Source organism: Strongylocentrotus purpuratus, unplaced genomic scaffold (assembly GCF_000002235.5).
Source record: "Strongylocentrotus purpuratus isolate Spur 01 unplaced genomic scaffold, Spur_5.0 spur5_scaffold_5, whole genome shotgun sequence".
In the NCBI taxonomy this organism is placed as follows: Eukaryota; Metazoa; Echinodermata; class Echinoidea; order Camarodonta; family Strongylocentrotidae; genus Strongylocentrotus; species Strongylocentrotus purpuratus.
This window is the reverse complement of record NW_022145611.1, coordinates 36712619-36725847: the sequence shown is the minus strand read 5'-3', so window position 1 is coordinate 36725847 and position 13229 is coordinate 36712619. Positions and strand designations below refer to the sequence as shown.

At 39.0% G+C, this 13229-nt stretch overlaps 1 protein-coding gene across 2 annotated transcripts; it reads right to left on the bottom strand.

Annotated features, from left to right (window-relative positions):
• Positions 1 to 324: 324 nt before the first annotated feature.
• On the bottom strand, positions 325 to 11782 carry LOC373488 (univin). 2 transcript variants are annotated; one of them, NM_214628.1, is given in 3 exon segments: positions 1811 to 2023; positions 2072 to 3161; positions 10797 to 11224. In NM_214628.1, coding segments are annotated over 2 exon segments (1188 nt in total). In that variant the 5' UTR covers positions 11122 to 11224; the 3' UTR covers positions 1811 to 2023; positions 2072 to 2298.
• Positions 11783 to 13229: the final 1447 nt, after the last annotated feature.

Here is a 13229-nt window from a genome sequence, read left to right as displayed (position 1 = left end):
CATCATTACCATCGTACTGTCATTATCTTTTTTTATAATCATCATTATCACCATCATCATCTTCATGTTAATCGATATCACTATGTTGACCTCATCGTCACAATTATCTCTCTCATATGCCTCATCATACATCGTCATCATCTCTACTCCTCATCATCTTCATCATCATCAAACTCATTATCTTGCTTGTCGTCATCAACGCTATCTAAATTACAGACATTATTAGCATCATCATCATCATCATTGTCGTGTTATCTTACGGAGTAAAAGAAGGGGGATTGCGAGAAACAAACCAGGAGAAGAAAAGCAGTATATAACTATGAATTAGTGATATAAATATAGATCAAGTTTATTTCAAGAAAGCGAAAACAGCGAAAACGACTACTTTGAATTTAAATGGTCACATTATAATTATTGGCAAATATAAAATGATATTTAAATATACACAGCACAATGCACTATTTACATATAAAACAGCATTATCAATTAGCTTGAAGATTCATTAGATTAAAAGGATAGTCGACCATTTTTCAAAATATTGCTTTTTTAATTTCAAGAATATTTTTTCAATATTGGCCTACTCAAGTACATTAATCGATTCAAAAAAGCATTCGTCGCAGTTTTGTTTAATATCAACATTATCATGATCTGAATTTCAATGACTACTGATGGGTCTGCTTTCGTAGATCTGTATACTTTGTCGTGTAGCCTACATCTTCATATTTTTATGATTCAAAGCTAAGATAATTGGGAAAATAGCACTGGAACCAGACTAACGTACCCAAACACAGTCCTCATGTTGTCGTATTGCCATTTTAGCGTGATGTCCAATGATTATGTATGGACAGCCCCCCCCCCCTCTTTTTTTTGCGCGATAAAGTCCGGCCCGACATTCACTTTCACACCGGAGATAGGGGGTGCTTTAAAAAAAAGAGGGAACATGCATACGCGTACCCCAAATAACACTAAGTGGCGGGGTCGGGCTCTATCTATACAACGTCAAAAGCTTAGCCCCCATTTTGTGTGATGTGTTGAAATTCGAACGTAGCAATCGTTGTTTGCTTGAAACATGAAGTTTGTTTTGTATCTTAAATCTCTTTAAAATGGTAGTGAATGCATCAAAAGTTATATTAGTTCTTTTATATTTAAATTCATATATGAAAATATGTTCAGTAATGAAGGCAGTGAATACACCAAAAGCTGTATTAGTTCTTTTATATTTAAATTCATATTAACAATTGTAGAGCCATAGTATCATATGCACATTACAAAACTGGTTGATTGCTTGGTTTCCGTCGTGAACCTTAGAAAATAAAATCAGTGTAGTGAAATCAATAGGTTTTTACCGGTTTTTTGTATAGAATATTATCAGAAAATGCTGTTTTGGTGCTGAAGGGAAACATTGTGTTTGCATCAAAGCTTATGAAATCGGCAACTCGAGACAACTCAAGATGAAGTTTTGACGAGGGATTTACAAGATACGATCTTTGACAGCAATACTCGCCAACTGAACACGTGTTGAAAGGATACCTTGTTATCCAGATACTGACATTCATAACGCAAAATGGGAACCATCTTCTCAATATAACAATGTTTGATGCTAGAAATATTTCTGCACAATAATGATGGTGTAAGCGATTATTTAAAACCCAATTCCCCTTTTCATTCTGTTTTCTTTGTCAATATTTAACGTCATTCTCATCCTGTAAAAAAGAAAAAGATTGTCATCAAGTATTGGTTTCTTCACTCTCTAAGCGAGAGAATAAGAACTCAAGATTATGATGATGGTAGCATAAAATAAGGAATGTTGTGTTTTCTTGACTTTCCATGTTGGTTATCGTCAAGGTAACTTGATAGTCATTCGTTAAACTGGAACCTCAGTGATCAAACTTAGAAGAAAGCGATCTTGATTAGTGGCACTTCCCAAAATGACTATAACTTATCCGAACAGGGGTCGAAGCCCTTCCGCTATTGCTTTACTTTCATATTATTAAGAGATTGATACATAATACTCTTGTCGCAATTGTGAGGTTCAAAACCTTTCACGAAAAGATCTGCCTCAAAACTCTTTATATCAATGGCCACAACATTAGTCTTAGAGCAACCCCTAGATAGTATCTCTTTTCCTATTTCAGCAACCAATGTGAAGTCACTTTTGACTTCAGACCGTGTCTTCTTCGTATGCCATGTTTGTTCGCAACATTTCATGATGTGCTTGGCATACTATGTAAGACTTCGACCTTTCATTTGATGGGGGAAAATCAAACTTTTAAATGGATATAACAAAATGACTTTCTTTCATCGGCATCCACAAGCTTCCACGACCATATCCTCATACTGTCTAAGCACCACATTCTCATTATTATCAAAATATAACATGGAGATACCGGAGAGCTTCGTGGGAGCACAGCAGACTTTAGGAACCGCTCGGTTGTCGATCGAGTTGACGAGTGTCTGTATGATGGCGTGATTTGTACCATTCAGTCGCTCACCAAGTGGGAAAGGGCACTCGCCATCGCAGTAATATGCCTGGTAGCCCATCGGAGCGATGATCCAGTTCTCCCACCCGACGTCGCGGAAGCTCACGAAGAGACGATGTCGTTGGCAAAGGTTGGTGAGCGACGCAGTCGGGAATGAGCTAATGTCGGCAGGAGCTTCGCTTTCAGCTTGTCGCTTGTTCCGTCGATTTCGTTTGCTGCACTGCCGATACTCTGAAGACGTCACAATCAGATTCGCTGTACATTTTTTGCTTATCGCTCCAAGCTCTTTGATGACTTGACTGCCACGTCGGTTGTTACCTGAAGTTGACATCAACTCCACGTGGAGCAACAGACCGTGGTTTGATGTTTTCTTCGATCGCCATGAATTCACCGTGCTTACTATATCGATCGTCCCAGCATAGCCTTGGGACAAGTCTGCTAACACAACATCGAGCAATCTAAGGCGTTTGTCTTTCAATGAAACGATTGAGTTTAGTCTAGTCCGACTTTCTAACTGGTATATTCTCACTGCTAGTGAAGGGACGTCTGTGGCTGATGGTAGAGCTGGTATTTCGAGTCTGAGGTCGGCAGCCTCGATGGTCTCGGCGTGGGGAATAGAAGCGACGTCGAAGAGGAGGATTTGTTGAAGGCTTGTCGAGTTGCTGGCTCGGAGATCACCACCTGTAACAAGGGGAAACAAGTTTGAAATCAAAGAATTTATGAACATAAATTTGAAATTCTACCATTTCATCACATGTGTTTTAAGTAAAATATTCATAGACACCATAGTTGTCGAAATTACCATAAACTGTTTGCTACATCAATCTGGTTTGATCACGGTATGATTGATGTGCAAACTAAACTTCATCATTTAAAACGGAGCCAATACCAATATTGAGGGGCGGCGATTTCTTTTCATGACCGGGGTGACGAAATGCGATATTAACTTGTACATTTTTAAGGAAAATATGCGAGGAATCGTAGCGACCGAGCGAGAAGATTTTTTGCATTTTTATTAGCCTAAACGCTGCACTACTGGGCCCTCCAGAGCCTAAAAGTGTGTTGCAGTCTGAAGTCAGTATTTGCTATACATTTTTTGTTTTTATCTTTTTTCAAATTTTCCGGCGGGCCGATCCCCCCTTAAAAAAGATTGAGGGGTGGGGGGCGTGTCCCCATGTCCCCCGGGATCGCCGTCCCTGCCAACATCATGGGGTGAATATCAGTGGTTAGATTGTAGATAAAGATTCGTCTCTTTGGGTTTCCTTGGTTTGCTAAACGCTCGAATGAATATGAATGAAAATGAATATCGAGACCATTCACAACTTGATAATAGTAATTTTTTCTATGCAGCGTGTTATCCCAGACAAGTTTGGATCGAGTATGCGACTCTAAAATGTAGATAGGAACTGTCGGTTTAGGGTTTATGATACAGTTATGATGAGGGTGGGGTGTATGAGGATATCATCCGATACACTTTAGCTGCCAATCAAAAAAAAAATGGCTCGGTAAACCTTGTCAAGAATCATCAAGCAATTATGGGAGCACCCGTGCTCGGCTCAGGTGTACCCTTTGAAGGGATGCCATGCCGCCGCTCCTGGTGGGTACGTTCATCTCTCGTCACCCTGAATGCAGCGGCAAAAACCCGACACGGACTGACAGGTCTACAAGGTATCTCAAAAATGGAGGAACATGGAAATAAGAAATCATAACTAAGATACCGCAATTAATTTTAGATCACCATCAAAAGATGATGTAAAGGAAAAGGACACGGCGGACACCGAATAATAATCTTCTAACTAACTCCAAATCGTAGACGTTAATGTGAACAGTGGCTGGTTCTAAATTTAGAAAGGTCTGATATCCTGACATATCAGAGCCGAACGAAGTTTTGAATAACTAAATGCAGGGTGGGAAAGATCAGTCGAGTGCAAAACGGGTTCGCAGACCAATTACGCAATATTTCTTCCGCCTTACTAGACCATGTTCCGGATAAAAAGACACGCCATGATCTCAAAAACCCTTTTTATATTTTTTAACACAAATCCGAGTTTTTATCAAACTGACCAAGAAACATGCTACATCCAAATTTGACCGATGTATTCTTGTACAAATCAAAGAATTATCAGGTAGCGTAGCGACATGTATACTATCCAGGTATCTTGGTATGATTGAGTATATCTGTTTTCGATGACACACCCTATACTCGTTTGGTGTTTCACCCGAGGGTCAATTATCCATCCCCTGGGGTAAAACCAAGGTATGCAGGTATGACAAGTCGGGCCTTTACAAAATACAAAGTTTAAAATCCATCAACTCGTCTCCAACACATCCATCTCTCCCTCTCTCTCTCTCATCCTCCTGTCTTTTCACTACAGTTACATGATGGTCGCCAGATGATGTGTTTATTAGGGAGAGTTCTTGGTGCACATCTGTAAGTCTTCAGACCCACGGGCAGCAAAAATATCATGGTATCGCACTTGAACTCGGCTTAGATTACAATGTCAGATATACACCAAAGTGCAAGTCTAAATCTATCCTGAACCTTTCAAAGAAACTCCAGTTTTTGTATCCCATTTCTGAAGCTGTAAGGAAGCGACGGAGAGTCAGGTATATTTTAGAAATGAGAGTTATTTCTGACAAAACATGTGAAATGACTTCGATCTAAATTTTAGGCATAGTAACCATACTAAGCATACTAACCAACTACAAAATATCGTCAATGTCGTCCATGTAGTTTTTCCAATGAAAGTGTTTGTCGCCATCTTATGTTCAAAAGATTGAGAAACACGTAGTTTACTACTATAAATATGGGTGGTGAAAGTTAAAAATTTCGTTTACTAAAAGTGCTTTTATATACTAGTTGTTAAAGTCTATGTGACAATATTCACATTTCAAATGATAACATTTATTTTTATCGAGATTAAATTGATATATACACCATTTCACAAATTGATTCATTGTTCCGACCGAGCTGACAAGTAGCAGAAATATTTTAATAGGTAGAGACCAGTCTTTTTCAACCGGGGTGCAGCGAGAGGAATGTGTTTATATTAAAAAATGTATTCTAGAATCAGGTCACTTCATGAAAACAAGGAATCAGAAAGCGCAAGATACCCACATAATATATATATCACGTTGGGTATTTCGATGAGGAAATAATATGTTAAAGATAATAAAGTGAAATTTTACTTGCTCGCCTGCTCCCTCGCAAAATTTAGAAATTGGATGGTATCAGTAAGTTGAAAGAAGACCTTCATAATTATGATATGGCGATTTGCGGACATCTCGCTGCCCGATTATCGTCATAGTTATTCGTGAACTTTGTAAGTTTTTTACTCATTTGATTCACTTCACTCGCTCGCAAATTACGAAACAGGATGATTGCTGGCAACAAGACGACCGAATATCTTCCTATTCATGATATTTTGGCATGATTTTAATCAAATTGAATAAACATGTATTATATTTCTCCACATTATATTCTATATCTTATTATACAGATTAAAAAAACAACCACATAATGGTTATAATAGAATTGTCAATTTTTCTGTTCGCTCATTTCACTCCCTCGTAAAATAATGTAGAAACAGGATACTAAATTTAGTAATATATATTCTGACAAGAAGCGTCGACCCCCTTACAAAAATGTGCCGTATGCTTAAGTATTATGTGTAAGACTATGGAGAACATATCCGTGATGAATTTAGAATTAAGGTGACGCGAAAATGTTCAATTCCTAAAAGGATATCGTGACTAAAAGGTTGAACAACGCTGATGGTCCTGAAGACATGCTGTAGAAAAAGACAAAGTGTTCTATTGTAAGGATTCATAACTCAAATGGACTATTGCTGCGAAATATGGGGCAATAGATTAAAAACACAGACCAACCGTATCATAAAGCCACAAAAGAGGGCGGCAAGAATTATTCTAAATTGTAACATAATATACACCCTCTAGAGATATTTTCTGTCGGTTGAAATGGATACCCTTCAATGAGCGTGTTAAATATTTTAGAAGCGTTTTTATTTATAAATGTACTCACAGCCTATCTGCTGGTTATTTTGACAATTTCTTCAAAGAACTCAGTGACGTCCACACAATGAATACGAGGCAATCTATTAGACGTGATCTCGCAATCCCTAAATGTATCGTAAACATTCGTTATGCTACGACGGCCCTTTCCTATGGAATAATGTGCCGATTGAAGTAAGAACAAAAGATACCCTTAATTCCTTTAAATTTCACTTAAAGAAGCACTGCTTTAATAATTCATAGCTCTTGCCAGTAATTTTTAAGATTATTCTAAATTCATTCCCGACGTTACATTGATCATTGTTCATGTGTCCATAATTTGTGTCTAATATTTTTCTTGCATCCGCCATACGGCCACATGCAATATTTCCCAATGTTTTCATATTAGTCTAATTTTTTACATGTTTGTTATTTCTGTTATTTTAGAGAATTTCCATCTGTTGTTCGTTTGTTTACTTGCAATTTTCTTTTCATTTATGATTCTATATTATGTTTATGTTGATCGTTCAATTATGCTTTGATTTGTATGTTATCACAGGGCTCCATGGGAGACCAACTTATTGTTGAATGGGCTACCCTGTTTTTTAAATAAATAAATAAAAATAAAAAAAATAAATAATAACTTTAGGGGGAAATTGTATGCACAAATACAGCATGTTCATTGCAAACGAAAGTAAAACATTCCCCACGAGAGTGTGTGTCTCTCTATCCTACTGCTGACATCACATACTACTCATGATGTATCGACTTCCGACGACCTTGCCAACAGTCATTGTGACGTAACAAATAGTAACTGATCCAATCCGCATGGATGTTCTTCATGTACCGATTATACATACCGTGATCACATACACAATGCACAGATTGTCTGATTCTTTAACGAGACAACCGGAAACAACATGAACAATGGTTTCTGTAATTACATTTTGCCTTGGTTCTGGAATACATTTCCGATCATTTTTTTTCTTCAAAATTAGTTGCGCAGCATGAGCGAACCGGTTCCGCTTTTTGTCCAAGTGCTCACTGTTTTTGACTATTTTTGCAATGCGAACCACATGAAATTTCTCAGTCAGAGAAAATGTGAATATAATAATTGCAATGACGAAAGGCAGACATTTCCCCCTCATAAATGGAGTTGTAGGGAAAGAATCTAAGAATGACAGACAAGATTTACAGCGTTGATGAACGTGTGAACGTCTTACCAATTCTTAGCATTTTAATTAACATTTGCACTGTCTTGTTACATTTTTGTTAACAACATTAACAAGACCAAAATGTCACTTTGCCTCTTTGTGAGCACTTAACGAGGTTTTTTGAGATTACTTTTCGCCGCGGTACAGAGATTGGTATACATGAATAAGATTAATGACGCGCGTCAAAATTAATGAAGAATCAGAAATGTACTAGCAAAAAGAATGCCTTCAAACAAAATATTTTTACGTTCACCTCATTTTCGACGAGCTAATGATGTGGTCCAGTAGAAACCGCTATGACTTTGCCTAATTTTCACTTTTTTTGGCTCAATTTGAGTAAAACCCGGGGAGTGCTCTTATCATCCATTTGAGCTGTAACAGTGGTTATACTCAAAACTATCTCACATTTGCTTAGGTTATTTAAACGTTTTCTCCTTTAGTCTTACGATTAAAAGCTTTTTTCTTTCTTCTTAACATACTACGAAGCATCCGCGCAATCGAAAACTTGTAGGCCTTTTAATCATGCGAACATGAAAAACTGAAAGTTGTGAACAAATATTATGGTACGACACAGAAAATGTGTGAGGTTTACTAGATCTTTGGTCATCAATTATTTTGAAGAGATATTTTATGGCATAACATTGATGTGACAGTGAAAGGTCTACGCCAATTACTCAGTCAGTGTGACTCAACCAGTTGAAATTCCTCCTTCAGCTAAAGAAGAAGAGAAAAAGCGTTCGTGAAAAAGTGGCAAAAGTTGCCCCGGGCGATTTAACACTAGCATTAGAATATATCGAGTTTATAGCAAGGGAGTACAAATATACACTATATTTTATTTGTTTAAGAGGGCAACAAAAGTCATGTGACATTTCTGCCGCTGCCAAGTGTGATTTTGGTGCCGGTTTTCTGTTGTAAGTGCCAACGATTGAAGTGTTTTCTTTAAAATATGGCATTTAATACTTATAAAATGTGTTTACAGAGGCGGATTATTTCTTAATGAATTCCAAACTCTAATGATTATGTAATAAACGTAGTGACGTAATCAGACTGTTTGTCTATAAGACAGTTGGTAAGATGGAGCTACAAATAGGCCTAATAATGCAAAGCCGCACCTCCCCCACCCCCTGTAAACTTCCAACATCTTTAGAGAAGGAGCCTGACGGGTAGTTTGTGTATACGTTTCTACCTTTAACTCATCCCATTTATAACTATATTATAATATCTGAATACGATAAAATCGAGTTATAATCGTATTCTTATCATATACGCCACGTGTTAATCGCATGTGACGTTTTTCAATGCAAGTGACCAATGCGATGGTGGGAGGCGCCACTCTGATAGGGTTTACGTCATTGACCGCCGCCATCACTGAAGATGATCCCAAATTCTTGTTTTAGGAAGTTTTTGGCAACGGACTTTTTTGCGAGACTTCTCGCATGAAGCTGCAAAACAGTATGAATTAACATGATGACAGGTTGGGGTAGTTCAGTCAAAGAAGGCGGGAACTTTATTTTTTGCAGTTAAGCAACTTAAAAGAATAGTTCAAGCGCATCGCGTCCATTGCTCGACCCATGGAGTGTGCAAGGGATCTTGAATCTTTGTTAATTAAGCTCCTTTAAATACTTTCTTACTCAGCTACCCATGAGTAACGCTTCTCTATAGCATCATCATGCTACATTGAAAAAGACAAAATGGTCTATTGAGGAAGGCGTTGGCTTCTGAGCCACGCAGCTTCGAAACCTCTTTGTTTGACCCACTTCAGGATTAAACGAGGTACAAGGAATTAATAAGCTCGTTGATCGAAAGTTATTGAATAAGTAATTAATTACACTGGGATCCGCTTTCTTGAAAATAACCCATCGCGTTTCCAATCTTGTCTTTAACTAACAAGACCAAAGGTATTGAAGTTTTCAATAGACCAGGTCAGTGAATAAACAAATGGGTAGGTGATAAGTGTTACCCGCCATCTTTTCATCTCTTTCGAGGAAATAGGGGGCGGGGGCGAATTAAAAATCTTATTACTAAATAACCCGTTTTTGACAATGAAAAATTCGTTCCGTGAACTTAATAAAGAGATACGAAAGACGAGTAAAAAATGTCCGAGACTTAGGAAATCCATAAACTGTGAATAAGTAGCTGAGAGAGAGAGAGAGAGAGAGAGGGGGGGGGGGGGGAGATGATGATGGAACAACCAGCGTGAGAGGGAGATGGAGAGTATACAAATACTAGCCCTTCATGTCAGGTCATTTTGTTTGAGGCCAAATTAATACAAAAACATGTTTAGCGTCCTGTTTTTTTCGAAAAATAGGAAGGAGGGCCCTTCTTTTTTTTTCTTTCAAAAATGACCGCTCAAAATGGCCGCTCGTTACATTTTCCCTGCTGACAGTCGGCTATTTTTCAAGATGGCCGCAGACATTTTCTTGTTTTTTTTTAAAATCAGAAATAGATCGATTTTTAGCAGTGTTTTTTATGTTTTTTTTCTTTAAAAAAAAATATTCAAAAAAAAAAAAAAACAAACAAACAAAAAAATCAATAAAAAGTAGGAGGCGACCCCCAAAAGGAAGCGGGCGGGGACGCTAAACATGTATATTTTTTACATGGCCTAAATAATCAAATTCTTCGTTACCTGATGATTTTGTTATTTTATCCCACACAAAAGGTTATTGCCAGTATACATAAGAAAGGAATAGAGAATATCGCTTGAATCGCATGGACAGATGATATAATTGCTAATAAGGTATTGGAAATGGAATAGTGACTTTGCCTCCGCACCAATATAGGAAAGTAAAAACCTGAACAAATATTGAGGTTCGACGAAAGAAGAAAAAGAAGTATGGAGGAGCTTATATTTAGAATATGAATTAATATATAATTGAAGTTCAATCGATGTAGGACAGAAAATGAATAAAATGGTAAGTTATAATGGTTAAGAATAAATCAAGCGTCGCGCACAGCTGTCAGCATAGTTAGCCTTGGCCTGATAGTAATTGGCGTGACATATGTCATTATATCAGGTCGTTAATCATTTCCCGACCTAACATATGGATGAAAAGAAATGCAAGAAGCAAAGTTCAAGACGCTAGCTACCCACCTGTGTTTGAAACACTCCTGATGATGTTACTACTGAGTTTGGTCTCTGAGCACGGTCTTCCATCCTCCTCCTCCTCTTTCCCAATTTCAGTCTCCCCTCCTCGGCTGGCTGCTGCTCCTTCAGTCGCTGCCATTTGTTGCCTGTAGAGGTCCCACATGTATTGGGGTGCCGTAGCGTTAGGCTTGGGTCGCGGCCGTTCGCTTAGACCCATAACCCGTAGAATCTTGCTCTCCATTTTTCTGGTCAGCGTCACATAATCCGGCGGAGCCGAGTCTGCTGTCAACAGCCATATCAAAGTCAAGATCAAGACTTTCGAGACATCCATTTTTAGCTGGAGTTTGTCGTTAACCGATCTACCGCAACTTACTTAACAGTTTATTAGCTATTCAATACAAATACACGCACACGGTAACTGGGGTCTACTGCATATTTTCGCACTTTTACCCTATAAGTCGTCGTGCACAAATTAATTAAGGTCGGATAAAATCCTCTACATGCTTCTCCTGTTGGAAGGTGGCAAACGAAAGCTATGTGATCGTACTTGAACCCTTCTGTCGTTCAAAGTAATATTTTGGAGTCTTTCTTGATTTCCCACGGTGTTGGTTGCGTTGGTAGCTTGTCCGAGGCGCTGGTAGACCTTCTTGTTGGCAGAGAGCTGGTGAGAATGGGAGTTTGGATGTAGCTCTCAGCAGTCTAGCCAGCCTAATTGGCCTGCAAGCATTGACGGGAGGTCCGCAAGCATGAGGGAACCACACTGCGCTCATTAATTACACAATTAGCATTATACAAAGCTCCGTATTATTCCGATAACCGGATTTACGTGGCCATAATGAAGCGGCTTTATCCAAACATTCTCCCTTTTCTTAAATGACACAATACATTAAGCTGGATACATTCCAAACAGCGACCATAAATATTAACGGAAGTGAAATACCCTTGAACAAACTCTGCTCCTCTCGAGAGATGCTGCTATATTCCATTTGGTGAGGATATTTTAACAAGAAGATAGTTGAATCAAAATGACGAATAAATATTTTCCGGCTACGATAGATCCTCACACCGTCTCATGCCAAAACGTTAAAATGCTTTCGAAAGAAGAAAGTGTGCTACGAAATACTTTTCTGGATCATAATATGGATAAGCCCACGGGCTTTTCCGTGTCATGAAAGGTTCTCCCTGAAAGGGGGAGAAGGGGAGAGAGGCTGGGTGACGAAGAAAGGAAGGAAAGGAGAAAGAGTGAGAGGAGTGGAACAGGAGTGAAGAGAATGGGTGAGTGTGTTTGAGAGAGGGAGAGAGAGAGAGAGAGAGAGAGAGAGAGAGAGAGGGGGAGGGGGAGGGGGAGGGGGAGGGGGAGGGGGTATGACTACTCTTTGAGTACTTTTGAGAACAAAAGAATAACATATTAACATTCAAGAAATAATAATCCCAATAATTGTATGAAACCGGTATCATTCAGACTCGAAGAATCGTGTAGACCCAATCTTGAATCATGATATTAATAGCAGCGCTGAAATTTAAAAAAGAATATGAGTACTTGTTTCCGTCATGATGTCACTGAATGTAGGAAGGATTTCCGACATAGCCTTTCATACTCTATTACATAAATAAACTGGACGCAAATCATGAGGTGCAGGGGGGGGGGGGGGTCGAGCTTGCGAAATCTTGAAAATATCCATAAGAAAAGCGGGTACGCGGGATTGAGAAAGAAGAGAGGAGAGAGCAACGAATGGATAGGTGGATAAAAGGATAAAGAAAGACAGAACGAGAGATTGGTGTTGGAGAGTGAAGAGGGTTCGTAGGATGGATGGAGAGAGAGAGAGAGAGAAGGTGAGAGAGGGAGAGGGGGGGGCACGTTATGGAGGAGAGAGTTGTTTTGCCAACCCGGCTACCTGTTGAAAGACGTTTCACATGTGCATTCGGGGATCAGAATAGGAATGTTGGCACGCAATTATGTGGTGATCAGAGAGAAAACCAGGGATTATGGCCGCAATGAAAGAGGAGATTCCCTTTCCGAAACATCTCCAGAAACCCTCATCGTCGATAATCAATAGATCGGGATTGATGAGAAGGGCATGTTTTCTGAAGCGCTTAACTACCCATTATCGACAATAGAGTTACTCAATTAGCTAAACGCTACTTGTTGATTTAGCCCTTCTTGAGCACTCCTGGCCCGATGCTTACCCCTTATTCCAACAAAAGAACCCTTGACAAAAGAGTCGAACTTTCAGTCGATACAGCTTTGCAACCTAATAGGCTTACCACTGTTGCTCTTTTTCAATTTAACCATCCCCCCTCTCTCTCCCTTACTAGCTCTCTCTCTCTCTCTCTCTCATTTTCTCTCTCTTTCTTTCTCTTTCTCCCGCCCCCTCTCTCTCTCTCTCTTTCTCTCTTCCTCTCTCTTTCTCTCTCTCTTTCACTCCCCCTTTCTCTCTC

Bases quoted from the DNA above. Each gene is read 5' to 3' on its own strand.
- LOC373488 (XM_030998289.1), bottom strand. From the start codon at position 11,121: ATGGATGTCTCGAAAGTCTTGATCTTGACTTTGATATGGCTGTTGACA. The intron at 3,162-10,796 runs GTGGGTAGCTAG...CCCTTGTTACAG, and splicing joins CAGGAGTGTTTCAAACACAG to GTGGTGATCTCCGAGCCAGC.